This window comes from Schistocerca nitens, chromosome 3, assembly GCF_023898315.1.
Source record: "Schistocerca nitens isolate TAMUIC-IGC-003100 chromosome 3, iqSchNite1.1, whole genome shotgun sequence".
NCBI classification, from domain to species: domain Eukaryota; kingdom Metazoa; phylum Arthropoda; class Insecta; order Orthoptera; family Acrididae; genus Schistocerca; species Schistocerca nitens.
The window spans coordinates 561,706,140-561,731,731 of NC_064616.1; the positions used below are offsets into that span (position 1 = coordinate 561,706,140).

Genomic DNA, 25,592 nt, shown 5'->3' on the forward strand with positions numbered 1-25,592 from the left:
GAAGATATTTCTAATTTCAGGCAATGCCAAAAGATAGCCAAGGTCCTGATGGAAAACATGATTTCATTATTCTGACATACCTCTGAGAATGGACAGTAGATTTGTAATGAATGTTAGATAAGTCATAGAAGACCTGTTTTTGGACAACACTGGGAAGGTAATTCCAGTTTGCAAACACCCCATCAAGTCCTTCAACATACTAGCACAGAGATAGCTTATCACTGCAAATGTGGCATCCATGTGTTCTCAGGTTGCATTGGGAGGACTTCATGGTGTGAAATGATGGCAGCTGTTCAAATGTAGATATTGTTGGTGATTGGTGGGTTTAGTGTGAACAAAGCTTCTTAAGGAATCATAAGTGGGATGGAGGATCACATCCATGTCAGTCATTCACTGAGATCTAGTGAACTGAGAGGAAGAGAAGTTCTTGAGGTTTTGGAGGAATGAGGAACATTAGAAACAAAGGGGATTGGGACAGCCACAAATTACTGATAATGCATATATTATTCACTGATAATGTGAGCACCACTAAATTAGTGAAAACTCCAGAAGTCCACAAATGTTCTAACCAAGTCAAAGTATGTTGTTATTTTGTTCATGAATTTTACCAAAATGTGGATATCAATGTGGAATATATGTGTTCTGAAAACTAACTTTTAGGACATATTTACAAAGTCTTTAAACTCTGACAAATTTAGAACACTGTGTACTAAGATAGGAAATTGTAACTAATGAGTTTTGTTCCACTATTACTTCGTTTTTCTTACTAAAAAGTATTTTTTGCACTACAGTTTCAGTTATTTACATCACTACTTCCCCCAAATCAAACAATGATGTGTCTCCTGTTTGCTTCTGCGGTGAACCTCATTTAGTGTTCTATGAAACCTCTCTGCACTACATGTGTGTATTCTTTGTTTTGTCTGTAGTTTGTAGTGTGCGTTGTTTATGTGCATCCATGTTACATAAAGTGTCTTGTTCTTTTCTTGCCACGAAACATACCCTTAGTTCACCACAACAGTCTCAAAGTAAAGAGATCATTGATTCCCATGCTGCAGCAAACCACCTTTGCATGCACCAAGGGGAGAACCACAGCAGTAATGATAAGGGAAAGACCTTCATATGTTGCATGACAAATATGTATAATCTCTTGCAGTCGACATGATCTAGTCTGTCACTAGCAATGGAGGATGTACCTTTGACAATTCCAGACACATGTGCTGGCAAAATGTATGAAAATTATTAAATAAATGTCAGCTGAAGATCCCAAGACAAAAGCCAACAGGCAATACTTCAAAAATGCCAATAAAAGGCTCAAAAATTTTGCACTTGAGATACCTCTAGTTATCTCTAGTACATGTCCCTCAGTAGCGCTCCCAACACACCCACTTGCAGCAGCTCCCAAGTGCTTGACACTAGTCAGGCAGTTTCGAACTGCATGAAAACAGCAACTAATTTGTCCTGTGCCTAAGCACAGCACACATAGGACTGAAGCACTGTTTGAAATAAAAGTAAACAAATAACTTTAAGCAAAACTTACTGATTCTCTTAATTTATTGGTCTGTTATACCACAAGAATCAAAAATTCCCTTTAAGTGGGGGACATAATGGATTTTGGTCCAAAGAAAATCGATTTTAAAAAAATATTATTTTCTTAATCAACACAGTTTAATCTATGTTGTGTGTGAATTCTATGGTGATAGCAGCTTTAGAAATGCCTTTAAATTGTTAAACTGATTAACTCTGCACTGGCAGTCACTCCCACATTTTCCGACATTTGGGAAACTGCTTGCTTCAGCGGAATTTTTTTCAGTGTGAAGGCTATTTTCTTTCGATATCTTTGGCTAACTTCAATATCTCTGGCTGACATCTCTATCTTTGCCTGAAAACTTTCTTGCATGGGGTTTGTTTATGTTTTGACAATACTAATACATATTAGTAGGTGGAAGGCTGAATTTTTAAACCTTTGTGTGGAAGTCAAGATTTATGCAGAGTGTGTGGTGGAAAATCTGTGTTTAAGAAATGGAGTTTTCATGGAATCAGTTTACCAACAAAAAAGAGGAAGCAGCTAAAAATGAAGACCAAAATCTCTCAGCTTTAACATCGAAACTTAGGACAGGATAACTGTACAGGTGTATGAATGATGTTGATATGGATTCCACTGGATTCAGATTTATTGATTTATAGCTTCTCTGGCAGGCTATAAAGTTTTCATCTTCATGTGTTAGCTGTAAAAATACGGAATGCATGATTGTTGTTGAAGAAAGAAGAGTGGGAATAGCTTGTGATTTTAAACTAATTTGTAATTCGTGTGGCTATGAATTTTCATTTTCCTCCTCCAAAACAACTGACACTGGTACCTGTGAAAGCAATTTTAGGTTAGCATATGCTCTGAGATGCCTTGGTCAGGGCAGAGGAGGAGGTAATTTATTATGTGGTTTTCTGAACATGCCTCCATCTTGTGGAAGGTTTGAAACAATAAAGAAAGAAATGTCTGATGCTGTATGTGATACTGCCAAAGTTTCTATGAAGAAAGCAGTGGAGGAATTGGTGGAAGTAAACCAAAAAGAAATAGATCCTGAGGTAGATATTCATAATAGTGAATCTCTTACAAATGTATTTTTCCATTAAAACACAGCCACAGCTCTTTTGCTTTACACATGCAAAATTTTAGATTTATACATTAATAAATATGGCTGTAATGATGTTTTAAATAAATGTTTACATTTTCTGTTACATGCCCCCTTAGGAAATGAAGTGATAAACAGCCAACAAAGTGATTTCCATTACAGCATACAATAAGAGAAAAGTATGGTATAAAATTTACCACTTCTCTGAGGATATTTGGAACTGCATGTCTCAGATTTTAAAAATGGCATAAACTTAGGACAAATGTAGACAATATACAAGGATTAGTCATATAGTTTTAATTATCGTGTCAGAGTAAAAAAGTTACAGAGTTAAAGTTTTGTATATCTGTAAGTACATGTCTGCAATGCTGGTGTACATTGAAATTCCTCCATTAGAGTACCTCAGCATGCTGGAGAAGCCAACACAAAATGACACAGCCCACTGATAAAATGGAATATCCAGCAATAATTTGTGTGATCACGTGTGCTAAGTTGGTGAACTTATACAGCAACAATGCACTATCATATGGCACAGTGGTAGGGCGGTACAGGTACTTTCATTGTGGTTAAATGAGTCTCAATACCAAAGAACTGGGAATCACAATAGAAGTGGAGGCCCTGATGCTTGTTGACTGGCATATCACATTTCACATGATAGCGGGAAAATGGAAATCAGTCATGAGTTAGTTTTCAACATCTTGCACAACATTTTAAATATAAAACATGTCACTGCCCACTGTGCTGCATGACTGCTTACATATGTTCAAAAGGCTTGCCAAACTGAGGTAGTAATTGGAATGTTGCAATTGTTTCAGACCATTCCAGGTGGCTTCTTTAGTCACCTAATCACCATTGAAGAGGGCTGGGTGATTTACTAAGACCCCAAGGTAAAGGAACAAAGCAAACAATGGAAACTTATGGATTCACCACCACTAAAAAAGGTGAAGATGCAACCACCATAGTGCCACATAAGCTGAACAGTTTTTGGAACTTCTATGGTGTGATGCTAAAAGATTATGCCCATAAAGGGCATATCCTCACAGAAGTGTACTACCAAACTCTCACAATATGGTTATGGGAAGCAGTCAAGACAAAGCATCAGGGCAAGCTGTCCAAGGGCGTCCTTTTGCTATTTCACAATGCCCCGACTGATCCTGCACAGGATACAGCCAACTATCCTGATTCTTTGTGCTACAACTTTTGCCTCCCCTCCATATTCTCCTGACATGGCATCCAGTGACTTCTTTCTCTATCTTCAGATGAAAAAAAATCATTGCATGGCAGGCATCCCCGAACTCATGATGAGGTGATTTTCAAGGTGGAATATTTCCTGAACAGTGAAACTGCAGGCATCTACAACCAAGGTCTCCACCAAGTTATCTTTATCATTGGGAAAATGTCACATTTAAGGGTGATACATAGAAAAGGACTAACACCATCAACAAGAGTCATAGTAAAAACTCCATGTTTTTGGTGTGTTAACTAAAAATTTATGACTACCCCTCATATATTGCTGTTTAAAGGTAAAAATAACGGGTGATCAAAAAGTCAGTATAAATTTGAAAACTTAATAAACCATGGGATAATGTAGACAGAGAGTTAAAAATAGACACAGATACTTAGAATGACATGGGGTTTCATTAGGGGGGAAAAAAAAAAAGTTCACAAAATGTCCGACAGATGGCGCTGGACAGCAAAACGTCAGTGACTGCGCATGACAATCGTGTATAAAAGGAGCTGCAATGAGAGAGAGAATCAGATGCGCCAGCAGTCGCAGCATGTTGACGTTACCTGAAAAGGCGATTTTAGTGAAGCTGTATTATCAGAATGGGGAATTTGCTAGTTCAGCATTACTATTCTATCGCCATAGGAAGGGGATTCGAATGGGTAAAGGTCCGTTGACAAATGCAGCTGTGGTGAGAATGAATTTGAAATTCGAAGCCATGGGTTGTTTAGACGATAGACCCCGTAGTGGCCGACCGAGGACAAGGCGTAATGCTGCTGAGACAGTTCAGGAAGAAATGGAGACTGTAGCGGGTTCGTCTATGCACGGAGCAGTCAGTGCTCGTGCAGTCGCATGTTGCACCATCATTCCATACACTACTGTTTGGTTGGCACTGAGGCGTACCCTATGATGCTATCCGTTCAAAATCCATCGGCATCATGAAGTGTTACCTGGCGATTTAGTGAAGCGGAGGGCATTTGCGGTGTGGGTGTTTCAAAAGATGGCGGAAGATGACGATTGGTAGAGTAACGTGTTGTGGACCGACGAAGCTCATTTCACGCTCCGAGCGTCTGTCAACGCCCACAACTGCAGAATTTGGGCTACCAAAAATCCTAGAACTGTCATGGAAACTCCATTGCACGATGAGGAAGTCACGGTATGGGTTGTATTTACCACATCTACCATTATTGGGCCTTTTTTCTTCAAGGAAATGTGTGATTCTGGTTTTGTAACTGCTACCGTGATGGGTGAGAGGTACGCCGATATGTTACAGAATTGTATCCTCCCCAGCCCGGCTGATAAACACCTGCTGGAATGTACGATGTTTATGCAGGATGGCACTCCACCCCATATTGCTAGATGCGTGAAAGATCTCTTGCGCACGTCATTTGGTGATGATCGTGTGCTCAGCCACCACTTTTGTCATGCTTGGCCTCCCAGGTCCCCAGACCTCAGTCCGTGTGATTATTGGCTTTGGGGTTATCTGAAGTTGCAAGTGTATCATGATCGACCGACATCTCTAGGGATGCTGAAAGACAACATCCAACGCCAATGCCTCACCATAACTCCAGACATGCTTTACAGTGCTGTTCACAACATTATTCCTCGACTACAGCTATTGTTGAGGAATGATGGTGGACATATTGAGCATTTCCTGTAAAGAACATCATCTTTGCTTTGTCTTACTTTGTTATGCTAATTATTGCTATTCTGATCAGATGAAGCGCCATGTCGGACATTTTTTGAACTTTTGTAGTTTTTTGGTTCTAATAAAACCCCATGTCATTCCAAGCATGTGTGTCAATTTGTACCTCTCTATATACATTATTCTGTGGTTTATTAAGTTTTCAAATTTATACTGACTTTTTGATCACCCGGTGTGTTTCAGTTTTATTAGGTCTGTCCACATTCGTTCCCTTTAATGCATGTCAGGGCGCTGATGACCTCGACGTTGAGCGCCATAAGCCCCAACACACACACACACACACACACACACACACACACACACACACACACACACACACACACACACACATGGTGTGACATTTATAGTTGTCACAGAAGACACTATTATGCCACAGCAAATTAATCCATAAGATGTATATATGCAGACTGAAGCAACAAATGAAAATTTGCCCCAAAGCCAGGATTCAAACAGAAAAATGTAGACACTCTTTGACAGTCAATATCCCTGGAACAAAATGACATATTTTTGAAATGTTGCACAGTTGTGTAGTCCAATGTTTTCCCAACAGATCTTGGTGTGTGTTTTCTAGCAGATGACAGTGCAGCAATGAATGAAGTAAGATTGTCATTTGAGCAACACAAGGTCATATTGAAGTGGTACTGGAAGTACAAAAAGTATGATGGAGATACAATGGCAGTGGTGTAATGTGTATGGAACTCAGCCACCAATACATATAACAATTTATCATATTCAGGACAAATTTGAAGCTGATGGTACCATTCAGGATGTGCATAAGGAAAGATCTGGCCAACCAAAAATATCAACAAATCCATCTTCCAGTGCTGCTGTGTTGCAAGATTTTACTAGGTCACCTAAAAAATCTGTGAAGTAGGATGCACATGAAAGTGGGGTATGCTGTTCAAGCATACAACAAACTCTGAAGCTCCAGAGTGGAAAGTGTACATTCCAAGACTGCTGCACACTATGAATGAGGATGACCCTGATCGAAAGATGGAGTACTGTGAGTGCTTTGAAGGCATGCTTCATGAGCATGAGTGGTTTTCAAGGATGGTTACCTGGATTGATGAGGCACAATTCAAACTGAACAGTACTGTTAACTGCCACAACTCTGTGTACTGAGCTCCTGGAAACCCTCATGTTCATGTGGACAAACATGTTAATCTAGCAGGTGTTAATGTGTGGTGTGGTCTGTCACTGGACAGTTTTATTGGCCCATTCTTCCCTGAAGGTACCATAACTGGTGAGGTGTAGCTTCATATGCTGCAAACATCAATTTTACTTGTCACCTGAGAGATGTTTGGGAATGAAAGATTTTACCTACCACAAAATGGCACTCCACCTTACTACCACAGAGATGTCAGAGCCTACTTGCATGAAAATCTGCCTAGATAGTGGATAGGTTTAAGAAGAGCTGCTGAGTACACACCATGTTCTCCAGACCTTACACCTCTTGACTTCTACGTATGGGGTACCTTGGAAAATGAACTGTATCACCAGAAGCTAACTAAACTGAATGAGCTATGAGAAACCATTGAGGCATCCTGTGCACCTGTTACACTGGCAACCTGACAGTGACAGTTTGGTCAACAGTACAGCGACATCTACTTGTTTGGCTGCTAATGGGGGTCACTTTGAACACACAAAATAACCATCCCTGTGTGCAAGAAATGTAATGTATGTCATTTTGTTCCATTAATATTGATTATAAAAGAGTGTCTACATTTTTCTGGACCCCTGTGTATATCATTGATCTTTGAGACTTGGTAAGATTTCTGGAACCATATAGTTTCATCTAATTAAAGCACCTATATCTGGGTTTCAGGAAGGATTCCCATTTCATTTGATGCTGAGGTGCTATTCCGATACTGTTAGAGCCTCTGCAATGCTGTTCAAGTTTAGGGGGAATACCAAGTGGGCTGTGGCATAAATGATAATTTGGAGTGAGGAGGGAGGTGCACTAGTGTAGTATGTGCATTCCTGCAAAGCTACTGTGCAAGAGTATGCACTTAAATTTTACATAAAATTTTAGAGTCGTTATTTTCAAAGTGACTTTGTCTGACACATATGATCTCAACATTATACACATGAAATGACAAAAAATGAGCTTATATGAATAATTAAACATGTAAACTGCACAAATTTTGCACTTGGATGGTTTGGTGCCATCTTCTGTGCTGGTAAGCCAAAGATGAGCACTATAATATCAGTTCATCCCATTAAAACTGGTGGAAATCGTAGAGCACAGCAGAGCATATTTTTTGCATGAGGTGGCAAACAATGCCGAGTACTACTTTGTTTAACATCTGTAATAGAGTAAGAAAAGGTCACTCACTTTTTGCTCTGGAAACAGCTATTCAGAAATATGAGATATCTAGTTATATATGAACAAAGTTGCTCATAGGTTAGTAGAAGAAGTAGTTCATTAGAAAGAACAGTAAAATAGAGGAAGCCACACAGCCTCAAGGCCTTACTGTCCATGAAATGAAGACCAAGTGCATGATGCTCAACACGAAGGAACTAAAAATCTGAATATATTATCAGAAACAGGCTTCAATTTTGAAGATGTACAGATTTTGAATATCTGGGTTATATAATTAGTAGGACAAACTCCATGTCAACTGAAATAAAATCACATGGCTTAAATGGTACTTACACATATGTATGTTACTAGTCTCCATGATATTAGACAGATAGATTAAACTGCCAGTGGATCAGGTCAGTCAAATGGATCAGGCCAGATGTGACACCAAAACATTTATGAGTATCAGCTCATAATATTTGAACACAGGATGCTGCACAACATCTTTGGGACAGTTCAGGCTTATATTGATACATGGAGAGAAATAAATGTAACATGTGGAAATCAACCAATAGAAAGAATGGATGTGTCTAAATTTCTTGGAGTACTGGTACTTCCATATACAACAGACCCTAAAAAAATTGAGCTCGGCTATGTATGCTATCAGAATGATGTCTTCCATTGGAGATTTAACCACTATGAAGTCCACATACTATGGATATTTTCACTCTGTTATGTGTTACGGAATTATCTTCTGGGGAAATTTAGCTTTGGCAAAGAAAATTTTTGTGGCCCAGAAAAGGGTTATTAGAATTATGTGCGGAGTAGCCCCTAGCATGCCGTAACCTTTTCAAAAAGCTGCAAATAATGACCACTGTATCCCAGTACATATATTCACTGATGTGTTTTGTAATTAAGAACCCTGCACAATTTCCATCAAATAAGAACTATCACAAATATAATACAAGAGGGAAAGAAAATCCTCATTGTGAACTTAAGAACCTGACAGTTGTTCAGAGAGGTGTCAAATGGTCAGGAACAAAAATTTTTAACCATCTCCCTGACCAGATAAAATGTTTAAGAGAAGATGAATCTCTTTTTAAAGCAAAACTAAAGGAATATTTGTTAAATATGTCTGTTTATACATTAGAAGAGTTTTATGATGCAAAAAGGGAAATAGCATTTAGATAGAATTATCCATCTTGTTAACAAAGAAATGTGCTTGCAATTTTTCTCCAAATTAAAACATGAAATTTTGTATTAACACTCAAAGAAATCTGCTGTTATATGTACAGTATCTGTTTTTCCTCTAAACTTTGTATTAACTATATGCAGTTATGTAGAACATTTTCTATATATTTAATGAAGACTGTTTTGTATCTTTTTGTATGTTTGTTGTTTTGTATGTTTGACTCGTTCCACATCTCATGTGACATTCTCACAATACGAGATGTACAGAACATTAAATAAACAAACAAATAAATAAATAAACGGAGCAAATGTTGGGATAGATTGCTTTATACAAGGAACAGACATTGTAAAATCAATATGAAGCAAAAGGATAGATTGGCTTGGACGCATTCTTAGGATGGATGCTGACAAAAGATGTTTAACAATGTAGGCCTACTGAAAGAAGACAGCAGTGCATTGACAACGTGGAAGAGGATATAAAAACTTTTGGAATCACTGGATGGCAAAAACTGCATTGATGGAGGGCAGGATGGAGGAACCTTGTTAAAGAGGCTAAATTCCCACATAGGGTTGTAATGCCGTGATAAGAAAAAGAAAGAAGAAGAAGAAGAAGAAGAATCAAGGACTACTTGATTTTATGTTTCTTGAAGTCCATGACCTCATGTCAAGCTCAAGATTAGTCAAGAATTCACTGCACACTACTACAATTATCACAAAATGAGGTTCCATTATAGATAACAGTATCATCTGTTAGAAGCCTGAAGTTTCTATCAATGTTTTCTGCTAAAACAATAATATATTATACGAGTAATAATGGCCCTATCACATTCCCATGGAGCACACCAAAATGACTGTTTCTGTGGATGATTCTCCATAAAAATGCTGCATTTTCTTGTAAAGAAGTTTTCTATCAAATAACTTTTGCAAGCATCAGTTCATTACTTGAAGAAATTGCACATTTTCACTCTGGAATGTGAGAATGTGTGTCTGCAATGTTCCATTATATGTATGGTTGAAACTGGCGATGGAAATAATGCTCCAGCTAAAACATTTAAGCTACTCTCTCTCCAGTTAACATCATTCAAATTTAGTTTTTGCCTTATGGAAATCATTTTTTGTTTTGAGTGTAGCCTTTTGAAGCTGGAAATACAGTTTCAAAGTATATAAAGACAATTAAACACTATATTCTCAAATTAAAAACAAGCTCAACAATGACTAGTTGCCTCGCGGAAACGGCTGTGGGGGTCTAAGTTGCTGCAGTCATGGACTGTGCGGCTGTTCCTGGTGGAGGTTCGAGTCCTCCCTCAGGCATGGATGTGTATGTATGTCCTTAGGATAATTTAGGTTAAGTAGTGTGTAAACTTAGGGACTGATGACCTTAGCAGTTAAGTCCCATAAGATTTAACACACATTTGAACAACAATGACTAGTTATGTTTTCTTGTATACGGAATGTTGTAAAGCTACTGACAAAGAGAAACACTGCCGGTCATTTTTCTGTTTTAGCTTGGGTAAAAACTTAGGTGTAATCAAAATATATACCCATAATTTATTTACTGTGTTAGCATATTTTCAAAACGTAGCGTATTGGCAACCTTGCCACTTTCATAAGTGATTGATACTGACTTTTTCCACAGTTTATTTTTCAACTAGTTACTAATATTTAAGTACATGTTATTGAATATGATATAACTAGGAAACATGAATTGTTAAATGCAGTGTTTGTTTGTCTATTGTTCTTTTTTTACTGGCGCTACAAACAAAAATCAGGCAAAGCAAACTTAAATAGCGAATTTTATCATGAATATTGATTGGTAATAAGTGTAACTAACAGCAGCAATTTTTACAGTTTTTCTTCATTAATTTATTTTTTTACTTATTCCACATCCTTTAGATAGAGTAGTAGAGGGGTTTTCTGGGCACATGACAGCAAGGTCTTCAGCGCCCGTTCAGTATCCTAGTGAGACGGGTGTCAAGAAAAAAAAGCTCAGAACATTTACATAAAACGGAACATAAAACATGGGGAACAATCATTGGAAAATATGTGCTCACCCACACCGAAGCGTGGGATGAAGCAGGGCGTCAGCAGTAAAACAGGGACAACACAGGAAGAAAATGAGAGAGGGAGCTAAAACAATGTAGCAGATGGAAGTGGCTGGCTGACCGCAAGGAAAAAAAGGGAGGAGTCAGCCACTCTGCAATACACTAAAACCTCCAGCCTAAAAGTTTAGGCCAGAGTCCAGACACATCACAAAACTTAAAAACCCTAGACACACACGTCTCATCGTTTGCTAAAACACAAGGCAGATCCCCATCAACTTGTGCTTCTGCCCTTGCATCACAATATAAAATGCAGTCTGTTAAAACGTGCCGGACAGAGATGTGCACACCACAGGCATCACAAAACGGAGGATCCTCCCGCCGTAATAAATAGCTATGCGTCAGAGGACAGTGCCCGATCCGAAGACGTGTGAGGGCCACCTCTTCCCGCCTGAGCAACCGGCAGGAGGAACGCCACGGCCGAGTGGTTGACTTTACCGACCGCAGTTTATTGGCCATCACCGCCAGCCATTTGTCCTCCCACAACTCCATGCACTTCCTGTGGAGTGCAGCGATGACTGACTGCAAGGGGATAGGACACTGGACCACATCCTGCTCTCTGCAGGCCTCCTTGGCAGCCCGATCAGCCTGTTCATTGCCCCATATGCCGACATGACCAGGCACCCAGCAGAAGGATACCTCTTTACCCCGCTGTTGGAGCAAGTACAGTTGGCCATGTATCAGCTGGACCATCTCCTCAGTCGGGTATAGGTTCTGCAGTGATTGTAAGGCACTAAGAGAATCGGAGCAGAGAAGAAATCGATCGCCCCGAACACGATTCATCTGCTCCAGTGCCTTCAGGATCGTGTGGAGCTCCGCTGCGAAAACGGTATATTCAGCAGGGAGGCGAATCCGGGTAACATTATCCGGGAACACCACAGAACACCCAAGGAAATTCTCCTGTTTGGAGCCATCAGTGTAAACGACAGTGAAACCGTGATGCACATCTAAAATGTTAAAAAACAGTGACTGGAATGTAAAATCTGGCGTGCCATCCTTCTAAAATAAGTTTGGGTCTCCGGAGGAGCCAAGGTGGAGATCTGCTCCAACCACGACGTAAAACATGAAGACCAGCCATAGACATTGCAGCGAGGCAATCCTGTGCGCGAATCCCATAGGGCTGCGTCGCACGTTGCCGGTTATGAAATAACCGTGCCAGAGGAGGCTGAGCAACGGTATGGTATGCAGGTGTGTATGGTGTGGACAAAGTTTTATACGCCTGGCGGACCGTAGGAAGCCATCGCCGCATGTGAAGTGGCGGTTCACCAGCCTCTGCACAGACGCTTGGTATGGGGCTAGTTCGGAATGCCCCAGTGGCCAACCGAAGCCCCTCATGGTGGACAACGTCTAAAATCTTTAAGTACGAAGGCCTCGCAGACCCATACACCGTGCACCCATAATCGAGCCGAGATTGCACAAACGCCCTGTAAAACTGGAGCAGACAAGTCCTGTCAGCTCCCCATGTACTGTGGCTAAGACATTTTAAAATACTTAAAGCCCGAAGCGACCGCCGTTTCAGGTCTTTAAGATGAGGTAACCACGTGAGCCTCGAGTCAAAAATGAGCCCCAGAAATCTCACCGTGTCTTTAAAATACAGAATAGTGTCCCTCAAGCGCAACTCAGGAAAGGTGAAAATCGAACGAGAATGGTTAAAAAGAACACATACAGACTTCTCGGTGGAAAACTTAAATCCACTCTTCAGTGCCCAGTCATCCAAATGCCTAATCGTAAGTTGCAACTGACGAGTTGTCGTTGCAAGGCTTGAAGAAGAGCAGAACAAAGAGAAATCATCCACAAACAAAGAACACTGGACAGGACTTTTCACTATGGACGTAATGCTATTAATAGCGATGGCAAAGAGAGTCACACTTAAAACGCTACCCTGGGGGACACCATTCTCCTGCTCAAAGCGATCAGACAGTACGTCACCAATTCGGTATCTAAAATATCGTGGCGAGAGGAAAGACTGAATAAAAAGAGGAAGACAACCACGAAAACCCCATTCATGAAGCTTCTCCAGGATGAGACGCCTCCAAGTGGTATCGTAGACCTTCTCGATGTCGAAAAATACACCTATAAGGTGATAACGGCGTAGGAAAGCTTGTTGTATAGCCGCCTCCAGGAGGGCAAGGTTATCGAAGGTGGAACGAAACCTCCTGAACCCACACTGAAAGCGACTAAGGAGTTGCCGGGATTCTAACATCCAGACAAGGCGGCGGTTGACCATCCGCTCCAAGGTCTTCCCTATGCAACTAGTGAGGGCAATACTATGGTAGCTACTTGGGCTCGTGCAGTCTTTCCCAGGTTTTAAAAAAGGGATTAAAACTGCCTCACGCCACGCGTCAGGAAAGTGACCCGACGCCCAAATGTCATTAAAAAGTGCGAGGAGGAGTTCTCTGTTGCGCATTGTGAGGTGCCATAGCATACTGTAATGGATCCTGTCATGACCAGGGGATGTGTCACGAGCTCCAGACAATGCAGAATCCAGCTCCCACATAGAAAACGGGCAGTTGTAAACTTCATGAGAGGTGGACTGGAAGTTCAGACTACACCTCTCAGCAACCGCTCTATGGCGCTGGAAACCTGGATGCTGAATGGTTGTGGCAGTAACTGTCGCAAAATATGCTGCCATAGTCTGGGCAATGTCTCGCGGATCTGTGTGGAGAGTGCCGTTATTCATTACAGCAGCTATGGGGCACCTCCCTCCTCTACCAGAAATTCTCCTGATGGTCTCCCACACAATGGAACTTTTGGTGGAACGATTAATGGTGGTCAGGAACTTTTGCCACGACCTCTTCTTGCTCTCACGAATAATGCGGCGACATCTTGCCCTCGCCACCCGAAAGGCTGCAAGATTCTCAGCAGTCAGCCGACACTTGAACCGACGCAGAGCCGCACGCCTGGTCCTGATTGCAGAGCGGCATTCGTCACTCCACCAAGGCACAGGTGGCCTTTTCCGGTGGCCTGTGGACTGTGGAATGGATGCTGCAGCGGCGTGGTGGACCGTTTTGGTAATACGATCCACCCACACCTCAACAGTCACACAGTGTTCGAATTGGGCCAACTGGCTATAAAGTGTCCAGTCAGCTCCACTGAGCACCCATCGTGGTGGTCTCCTTTCGGGCCCCACGCCATCTGGAAGGTGAATCCAGATTGGGAAATGATCACTGCCGTGCAAGTCAGCAACCACTTCCCAGTGAGCACTGGAGGCAAGAGCTGGAGAGCAAAGCGAGAGATCAATAGCAGAGAACGACCCAGTCGCCGTGCAGAAATGCGTACTCTGTCCTCCATTGAGCAAGTAGGCACAGGAGGACAGGAGAAGCCTCTCAATCGCTCTACCCCTGGGGCAGGTAATTTCAGAGCCCCAAAGCACATTGTGGGCATTAAAATCACCACAAATAATGAATGGCTGGGGGAGCTGTGTAAGAAGGTCGGTGAGGGCCGCGTCATCAAGAGCATCATGTGGGGGCAAGTAAAGTGAACAGACAGTCAATGGATGACACACGTGCACGGACACAGCGACGGCCTGTAAAGTCGTTGTAAGTGAGAGAGGCGAGGAGTGGTAGTCTGTCCTGACGAAAATACCGACGCCTCCTCTAGCTCTCTCTCCACGCAGGTCGTCCTTTTTGTGGAGTGTATAGCCTCGTATCTCAGGGGAGTATGATGGATGGAAATACGTCTCCTGGAGACAGAGACACAGTGGTCTACCCTGGGATAGTAGACGAAGTTCCTCCACATGCGTCCTGAACCCTTGCAAGTTCCACTGAAGTATGGGAGCCATCTATGATGGGGGTAGCACCTTCATCCTGTCTCTCCGACGGGGCGGGGAGACTGCAGCAGGTGGAGGGGCAGGCGTGGGGCGAGATGATTTCCCCACACATACATCGGATTCCATCAACTCTGGGGAAGAGTCAGAGGAAGCCTCACGGAAAACCACATCTGCATGGTCAGACGGTTTACTACGGGATTTGACCCGCTGTTGCTGCTGTATGGGAGCTTTCTGCGGTTTGATGGGCTTTGGGGGAGCTGATGTGGGAGTGGTAATGGCTGTACTGGGCTTCGGAACATCCTCAGCTGTTGGAGGCGTCAGGGGCTGGCCCAAGTTCGCCACTGTACCTTTGTCTGCCATTCGAATAGGGGCTACTGGCTCTGAAACACTGGCTGCATTGCAAGTGCACTGACAGCTGCATGTATTAGTGCCAACACTCACCACCTCTGTCTGTGTGGAGGCATCTACTTTTGGAGTAGGCTTCTGAACCAGGGAGGCAAAAGATGTAGCAAATGTGGGAGGTTGCATCGACTTATAGATCTTCTTGGCCTCACCATAGGGGATGCGCTTGGTTGTTTTTATTTCCTGGACTTTGCGTTCCTCTAAAAATATTTGGCAGTCCCTACTCCAAACAGGGTGGTTCCCAGAGCAATTGATACATTTGGCTGGAGAGGAGCAACCAACTCCATCATGAGCAGCTTTACCACAGTTGCCACAAGTCGCGTCACCTTTGCATCCTAAGGTGGTATGCCCAAAACGCTGGCATTTGAAAGAGCGCATTGGGGTCGGGAAATAAGGCCTCACACTAAGGCGAAGAAAGCCAGCTTTCACATGTTCAGGAAGTTTCGTGCTACTGAAGGTTAGAATAAAGGAGTCGGATTTGACAAGATTGCCATCAACCCTCCTCATGATATGTTGAACATCAACGATACCTGCCGGAGCCCACTCACGTTGCAGTTCTTCCTTGGGAATGTCAACTAGATCCCGGCACGTCACAACACCTTTGCTGTAGTTCAAGGTGCCGTGCAGTTGAGTGTCTATGGCATACTCTCCAAGGCATTTAGCAGACTGAAGTTTAGGCGCTTGCTGGGAAGTGGAAGTTTCCACTGGCAAGGTCCCATTATGTAAGCGCTTCACCGATTTTAAGGAGCCACAGATTCCCTCCAATCCCTTTTGTATATAGAAGGGCGATACCTTCTCGAAACTACCCTCCTTCCGTTTCACAATGAGAAACACGTTCGGATCACAAGAATGCATTCTGTTACCTAAGACTGGACTTTGTAAAGAAGCGCCGGAGTCAGGGGGACTGACTGCACGGGCCCTCTTAAGAGCAGTGTTAGAACCCTCCAGCGGCCCACCCTTTCCGCTGGGAGGAAGAAAAGAAGATTTCGAAGGATCCATCTCGGTCCCACGAGCAGCTAGGGAACTACAAGTCCACCTAGACAGAGCCCCGCGTGCCTAGGTAAGCCTTATACAACTGAGGTGCGGCAGGTTCCCCAGAGGTTGCCCGCTATCGACTGTTCCACCTCAACAGCCATGCATCTCATCGGCGCGCAGCACACCTTGAGATTGAGGTTTTTTTTATAGAGGTTTATGCCATCCTCGCGATCCGGGCGGTCAAGCCAAGATCCCCATTCCCTGAGACACACAACGTTCCACCGCCGCGCCGCATGGTGGTCGCTGAAGTATGCTCAGAGGTAACGGTGACGGGGGACTGGCGGCGCTTACCAGTCCCCAGCTCAGGCACCCCGGGGTCGCCAAGCCCGTACCCAGCAAATGAGTGCTGAGCCCCTGGGGGCACATCCTTTAAGTATCTCCTCTAGTCATTTTATCTTTTTTTATTTACAGTGAGTGAATCAGTTTTTATCTGACGCAGAATTTGATTTACATACGAATTCTTTCATTCACCTGATATATAGCAGATCCTCCTACATTATTACTCCCTAGCCTGTTCTCCAGCCGAAAGAAAAATTTCATAACTTATCAGGTATACTTGTCTGAGAATTTTGTGGCTAGAACATTAGTAATAAATAATGTTCAGTTTTACTGAAAAAATTCTGCCCTCACATGAATATCTGTAGTTCTGGCCACAGTCTAATTTTAGAAATATGTTTACCAATGAATAGTGAGAGTAACAATTGTACCAGAAAATCTTCCCAGAGTTCAATATTGTTAACTAACCTTTATATATGCCCATGAAATTGGTAAGATTGCAGAGGAACCAAATGGTGCAGCACTTACAACACCAAAAGACTTCGACTGTTTACCCATATCAGCCATTGGATTGACAATAGGATGCGTTGGTAAGAATGGAGCAAGATGAGCTTTTCTGGGAACAAATGAAAAATAAAATCACACAGTTTACTGGAAATATACAAAGGAAAATAAATATATTTGTACATAAGAGTATTTATTCTTGCTGCTAGAAGTAAATAATTTGTTTGTCTTAACGAATTCACGTTTCATTGACAAATAGCAGCAAAATGAAAAGAATTTGATAATAAATTGTACTTTGAAATGAGGATCTTGCATTTTGAAACACTGTACTCTTATTAATTAACTGTCTGTTAATTGTTTCCTTACACTTTAATTATTTTGCAATTTAAGAGGGCTGTTTTTCTTGAAATAGATACAATAATAAAAGAATCTTATACTAATCATGATAAATATTAATTCTTGAGTTATGTGAACATACTCTGAGTATTATAAAGTATTAGCATATTACAAGTGCTTAAACAGGAATGACCTTTATGTGAAGTAAGACCACTCTAACAAATTTTACACAATATTTCAATTTGCGCATTGAAAAATGTGCATATCAAATTCACAGGAGAGGGTTCTGATGGCTGACCTCTACTGTACTACTGCATTATGAACCAAGGTTACTGAACAAAACATTGGAAGATACCTTAACACAGCCACAAAAAACCAAGAGTGTTCTACGGAGGAGGAAACCATGTAAACTAAGTAAACTTAAAACATGGAAACATCCAGACTGGAGGAAGGGGGAGTGGCAGCTAGACCATGTCTGTATGGACAAAAATTTTTATAAGGAGATCCACAATGTTAAAGTACTGAGAGGAGTAGACACAGGCTCAGACCATTATATAGTTAAAATTAAAATAAAATTTGCTCCGTTAAAGAAGAGGACCGGAAAAACTAATAAAATGAAAAGGAGGTTTGACCCACATCAGCTAATTAAAAATAATAAATACCAACAAATAACACAAAGCATCAAATTAACATATGATCTAGAACAACTAGTGCCTAATCTTAAAAAAAAAAAAAGAAGCAGAGAATCTAGCTCCCTTGAACCCATGAAGGAAATGTGCATGGTGGACATCAGAATGTCTGAAATTCCATGAAAATAGACACCAAGCATGGTTAAAGTTTCAAACACATAAAACTGAAGAAAATGCCATCAACCTAAAAAATGAAAGAAAAAAATTCACACAAAATATTAGAAGAATCAAGAGAGGATTCCATAAAGATATTATAAACTCTATAGAAGGCAATTATCATAAAACCAACTCCAGGAACTACTATAAAACCTTTGGGAAACAACTACAACAATATAGGGCCCCTACACTAATACTGAAAGATGAAGATGGAAGAATGACACACAGTAACAAGGAAAATGCAGTAATCATGGCAAAAGCATTTAACAAACTTTTGAATTGTGAGGAACCCAAAGAACCCTTACAAATCAACATAAATACCCCAATAAAAACCAAACCTAACAAACTAGACCCTCCAACTTTCCAAGAAGTAGAAAAAAATTCTTAAAGAACAAAAAAAAATTATAAGGCATGTGGACAAGATCAGCGTTTTGTTAAAATGTGGAAATATGCAAGTGACACAGTCAAGACCTCCTTACACATGGCTCTAACAAAAATCTGGGTAACAGAAAGATTCCCCAAACATTGGACCACAGCTATCATCCACCCACTACACAAAAAGGGAGACAAGGGCAACCCAGACAACTACAGAGGAATCTCTCTCCTAGCTTGCAAATTCAAAATTCTGTCCAAGATCCTATATGAAAGAATCAAGGAGCAATTAGAACAGGAGTTAGGGGAATATCAGCGAGATTTCAGACCAGGGAGAAGCTGTGCAGAGCAGATAATCAGTTTAAAATTGATTATGGCGTACTACAAGAAACGGAACAAACCTCTGGCAATAACATTTGTAGATTTTAATAAGGCATATGACTGTCTCCACAGACCTTCATTATTATAAATTTTAAGAAATCTAGGACTCCATCCAAAACAAATTAAAATAATACAACTCACTCTAATCAACACCAAATCAAAAGTGAAGTTTAGAGGAGAAATTTCGGAACCATTCCTCATAAAAACAGGCTTAAGACAAGGTGACTGCCTCTCACCATTACTGTTCAACTGTGCACTGGAATACATGATGAGAGGATGGTACAAGGACAATCCAAAGATGATAAGAATTGGAAGTGCAAAAGATGATATTAGCTTAAACTGCTTGGGATTCGCTGATGATCTTGCTCTCCTAGCCAACACCATTGAAGAAGCCAGGCAACAAGTGAAATCACTACAAGAAATAGCAGAGAAAGTAGGTCATAGAATATCATTTGAAAAAACGGAGATTATGCTAACTGATCCACCACTTGCAAACAAAATTACAATAGGAGAACAGGAAATCAAAATTGTTGATAAATTTAAATATTTAGGTGTAATAATAACATACAATCTAAACGAGAAGCCATCATGGCAGAATAGAATAAAAAAACTGAGCTACACAAATTATATTATCAAAACTACATACAACAAAAAAAGCCTATCTATAGATGCAAAATTAAAACACTATAAAACAGTTACACAACCAGAAATAATGTATGCAGCTGAAAGTATCTTCAAAACAACTAACACAGCAGAAATTGACAGAATACTAAAAATAGAAAGAAGAATAATTAGGACATGTATAAATAAACACTATAAAATAGATGGACATTGGAGAATAGTGTCAAATGAAACAGTATATAAGAAGATAGAACCAGTCATGAGCCCAATCAGGAAGAAATGCATCTCATTCTTTGGACATCTGATGAGAACTCCAGAAAACAGAATTAGTAAAAAAATAATACAAAAATTGTGGAATAGCAAGAGCAACATTAAATGGATCACAGAAATTAAGGAAGATATAAAAGAACTCCAAATTACAGTAGATGACCTAAAAAACAAGACAGGGGAAACCAGAATACTGCAAGACCCGCAAACCAGAATACGAATGAAAATCAATAAAAGGAGTACAGGAAGAGTGGTCTCAGATGAAGAAAGAAGAAATATTGGGCAGACAGAAGAGCAAAACACCTTTCATATAAGAATAGACTCTAATAATTATATTACCTAAATATCATAAGTTATTGTTGAGCCAAATTGTATCCCTGTCTAACAACTTGTTTACAACTTTGTATTTTTGACTAGAGTGGTCCAATGAAAGCTATAAAATAAATAATAATAAAAAATAATAATAATTGCCAACAATACTTAAAATAATGTGAGGAAGGGAAGGACTGTAGGAATACTGGTAAACATCACCTTTATGCCCCATTCACGGAGTTGCCTGAGGATATTATGCCTCTTAGTAGCATTGTAAGCCTTCAAGGGCAAATAAAAATATCTATTAGGTGATGCCTGTGAAGAAAACCTTGTTGTATAAACACCTCCAGAAGGATTGATTATTGATTGTCAATCATTATATCCTGAACCCACACTTAAAGAGCCTAAGGAGCTGTTTGGATTCTAAAATCCAGACAAAATGGCAGTTTACCATCTGCTCCAATATTTCTCCTATGCAGATAGTGAGGGCAGTACTCTGACATGTATCAGAGGGGGTTTAGAATGGCACTTTTCAATGAGTCAGGAAATTGTCCAAATACCCATGAGGGTTTCTTTGCCGTTATTTGTGAGGTGCTGTAACATTATCTATTGGACCCTAGTGTGACCATCAGGTTTTGTGTAACAAGCTGCAGAAAATGCTGACTCCAGCTCTCATGTGGAGAATGGACAGTTATACATTTCATCACTAGTGGAACTGACGTTCCATTCCCCCCCACTCCCCCCTCCCCCCCTCCCCCCGTCAGCAATTCTGTGGTCCTAGGAAGATGGATCCAGACTTGCACTGGCAGCTACCCCCGTGAAATGTTCTGCCATTATCTGGTATATGTCTCTCAGGTCCATGTACGTGCTTGCATTTCTCATTAAAGCAGTAACCTAGTCCATAAATCCTCCTCACACTCTCTCATACAAATGTACTGTTGGCTGAACAGTATATAGGGTTCATGAACTGCTGCCATGGTCCTTGTTTAATCTCTTTTATAATTCAGTGATTTTTGACCCTCACTACCCAAAATGCCGTGAGCTTCTCTGCTGTTTGTAAATATTTGAACCTACACAGAGCCACCTACCTGTCCCTGATAGAGGAGCACTCCTTATCCAACATGAGAGCAGACTGTCTTCGAGTTTGGCCTGAAAACTTTAGGATGCATGATTAAGTGGCACCATGGATCATCTTTGTGATAGTCCTGGACATTATCATAGCATTAAGAAAAAAGTGAGGTGGCTGAAAAGCATCCAGTCCACCTTACTTAGAACCCATCATGGTGGTTTACTTTTGGGCAATACTCCGCCAGGTGTATCCATATGGGAAGTGATTACTATAATGCAAGTCACCTAACACTTCCCAACGTGCAGTACATGTGAGGGATGGATGATATATCAAAAGATCAGTGACAGAACAACACAGTAGAAGTGCCAAAATGTGTGCTCTGCCACGTGTTCAGAGGACAAAGGTCTCTTGGCAACAGGAGGTTCTCAACAGCTCTACCCCACGGAGGTGGCAGCAGAGGCCCATAGCACATTTTGTGCATTAATATCCCCATATAGGAGGAATGGGTGGAATAACCATGTGATAAGTCAGTGAGAGCTTCCTGGTCAGCTGGTTGATGAAAGGGTAGGTAGGGGGACTTTCTGATTGTATGGAGGGGACTGCAAGTTTTGAGATAAGTGTGTTGTTTTGTAATTGAACTTACAAACACAGTCATTTGTGCTGGTTCTTTATGCCTCTGTCTGTGTAAAGACATCAGTTTCTGGAATTGGCTTTTTGAGAGCTGAAGTAAATGAAGTATCAAAAGTAGAGGGTTGCATAGATTTATAAATAGTTTTTGCTTCACTGTACAGTATCTGCTTTCTCATTTTGAGCTCTGTATCATCTTTTCTTTGGAATACAGAGCAGTCTCTACTCCAGACATGGCTATCCCCACAGCCATTAACACACTTCAAGAGGAGATGAACTAATGACTGATTTTTTGGAAGACTTACCACATTTACCCCAAGTTGCTTCACTTTTACATGCTGGTGTGGAGGGTCCAAAGAGCTAGAATTTGAAACAGTGCATAAGATTTGTTGTATAAGCCTCACTTTCAAATTAAGAAGCTCTGCCCTGATGTGCTTTGGGAGTTTTATGCTATAAAATGCAAGAATAAAGGTATCATTTTCACTGGTTTGCTGTCTACTTTTTTCATATTTTGCACATTAGTCACTCCACCTTTATCCCACTTATCTTCCATGTCTTCATTTGGAATATATATAATAACTCTGTATGAAACAACTCCTTTACTATTGTCTGAGGTGTTATGCAGCTCCATTTCTGTGGTACACTTTACCGTGAAGGTTTAGGTGCAAGGGGTTTTGTTGCTTGTTAGGAAATGGATGTTTCAACAAACAGTGTCCCATTTCTTAGCTGATTTTAAAATGCCAGCAATGTCTCGCAGACCTTTACCAATGTACAAGGGTGAGTCAAATGAAAACGTTAAATAATTTTTTAAATATTATTTATTGTGTAGAAGTGGTACAAAGCTGCATCACTTTTCGACATAATTTCCCCCATGCTCAATGCAAGTCCTCCAGTGCTTACAAAGTGCATAAATTCCTTTAGAAAAAAATTCTTTTGGTAGTCCGCGCAACCACTCATGCACTGCGTGGCATACCTCTTCATCAGCATGGAACTTATTTCCTCCCATTGCGTCTTTGAGGGGTCCAAACATATGGAAATCACTTGAGGCAAGGTCTGGTGAGTATAGTGGATGAGGAAGACACTCAAAATGCAGGTCTGCAATTGTTGCAACTGTTGTACGGGCAGTGTTGGGCCTTGCATTGTCATGTTGCAAAAGGACACCTGCTGACAGCAATCCACGTCACTTTGATTTGATTGCAGGACACATATGATTTTATAGGAGATCTGTGTATGATGCACTGGTGACAGTGGTCTCTCTAGGCATGTAATGCTCCAAAATGAAACCTTTTCGTCCCATAAGAGTGTCATCATAACCTCCCCTGCTGATGGTTCTGTTCGAAACTTCTTTGGTTTTGGTGATGAGGAATGGCACCATTCCTTGCTATCTCTCTTCGTTTCTGGTTGGTGGAAGTGAACCCAGGTTTCATCCCCAGTAATGATTCTTGCAAGGAAGCCATCACCTTCTCATTCCAAGTGCCGAAGAAGTTCTTTACAAGCATCAACATGTTGTTCTCTCATTTCAGGAGTTAGCTGCTGTGGCACCCATCTTGCAGACACTTTGTGAAAGTGGAGCACATCATGCAAAATGTGGTGTGCTGACCCATGACTAATCCGTAAACATCCTGCAATGTCATTCAGCGTCACTCAGCAGTTTTCCTTCCCTATGACTTCAACTGCTGCAATGTTCTGTGGAGTCACAACTTGTTGTGCCTGACCTGGACAAGGAGCATCTTCCACCGGAGTCACACTATTTGTGAATTTCCTACTCCATTCGTAGACTTGCTGCTGTGACAAACATGCATCACCATACAGAACTTTCATTCGTGAATTAATTTAAATAGGTTTCACATCTTCACTACACAAAAAACGAATAACAGAACGCTGTTCTTCCCTGATGCAAATCGCAAGTGGGGCAGCCATCTTTATACTGATACTGCAACGGTATTGTGTGCATCTGCACTAAGCTGCCACCTACAGGTCATTCTGCAGCACATTTACCAACTTAGAGGATAATGGGGCAAAATTTCGAAATGTTATTACAAATTTAAGGTGTTCATTTGACTCACCCTCATAGAAAGGTGAAACTTACTTGAAGCTGTCCTATTTTCTCTTAACTATTAGAAACACATTCTGACCAATAGCATGTGTTCTGTTCCTCATGGCTGAAGCACATTTAGCAATGTTCCTTTCAGAAGGACTGCTCACATGAGTCCTCTTGCTGGGTTGGTGTTGATACATACCAGTGATAGATCCATCCTACTGGGAGTTGATTTGGAAGAGTTTGATGGTTTTATCTTGGTACCAATAGTAGCTAGGGAACTAAGGGTCCACCCACACAGAGTCCCACTTGCCTATTATGTAAGCCTTATGCAGGTGAAGTGTAGCAGGTTCCCCACCAATTGCATGCTAACTCCTGTTTTAACTCTACAGCCATCCACCTCAGTGGCACATAGCACACCTTGGAGCTCTCTCTCTCTCTCTCTCTCTCTCTCTCTCTCTCTCTCTCTCTCTCACTCACTCACCACTCACTCTCTCTTGTTTGTGCCATCTCATTAAGCCAAGAACCCCATTCCTTGTGACATGATGTTCCACTGCCATGCCACATGGTGGTTGCTGAAGCATGCCCAGAGCTTAAAGTTATAGAGACTAGTGGTGCTCACTTGAGGAGGAGGAGGAGGAGGAGGAGGAGGAGGAGGAGGAGGAGGGGATTAGTGTTTAACATTCCATCGACAATGAGGTCATTAGAGATGGTGCACAAGCTCCTATTAAGGAAGGACAGGGAAGGAAATTGGCCGTGCCCTTTCAAAGGCACCATCCTGGCATTTGCCTAAAGTGACAGAGAGAAATTAGGATGACCAGATGCAGGTTTTAACCATTGTCCTCCTGAATGTGAGTCCAGTGTGTTAAATAATGTGCGACCTCATTCAGTGTGGTGCTCACTTGTCCCCAGATCAGGAAACCCAGGTTCATCATCCTGCACCCAGTCAACAAAGACTGAACTCATTACCCCAATAGAAACAGTTTTACAACAGGCAGTGTGAGGTCATACTATGAGTATTGTTTTTTCTGTCAAATGTACCACCAGTAAGAGAGCAAGATAAGTATATCTGATTATGAAGTGCTACCATACTAAGAAAACTTTTATGTGAACCGACTCTAGCTGCAGAATCCTAAACAATTATATATACAAGCTGCTCATGGTACAAGTAAGAGCTTTAGTTGATCAAGGTTCACAAGTTATTAAATCTTAATTTAAAGATATCAGAGTTGAGTGAAAATTAATAGTCCTGTGAGAAAAATGTAAAGGTTGAAGGATTTATTTTATTTCCTAAGTTCTTTTCAGAGTAAAACTGAACGTGTCAATATAAATAGTTAATTCACAATATAAAGGTACATACAAGGCCTATTTATTAAAACAATCATCATGATCATCGAAGAAATGGTCATTGCAAAACACATCTCAAAAAAAAAGAAAAGTAACCATGTCATTCAAACATACATTCACCATCAAAAAACTGATGCCCACTGTTTCCTGCCATCAAAGTATAGTTATCTTTGTTAGTTTCACAGAACAAAGAACAACTATCAATACAAATATTGTGTGCTGGTCAGAGATATACACAAATA

General features: G+C 41.1%; 1 protein-coding gene across 1 annotated transcript in view; it reads right to left on the reverse strand.

Moving 5' to 3' along the window:
* Positions 1-25,592, reverse strand: part of LOC126248468 (glycine dehydrogenase (decarboxylating), mitochondrial) — a 318,452-nt gene that overhangs the window by 40,573 nt on the left and 252,287 nt on the right. The window contains exon 15 of the mRNA XM_049949479.1: positions 17,100-17,247. Within this exon, the coding sequence (XP_049805436.1) occupies positions 17,100-17,247 (148 nt within the window). The remainder of the gene's footprint in view (positions 1-17,099; positions 17,248-25,592) is intronic.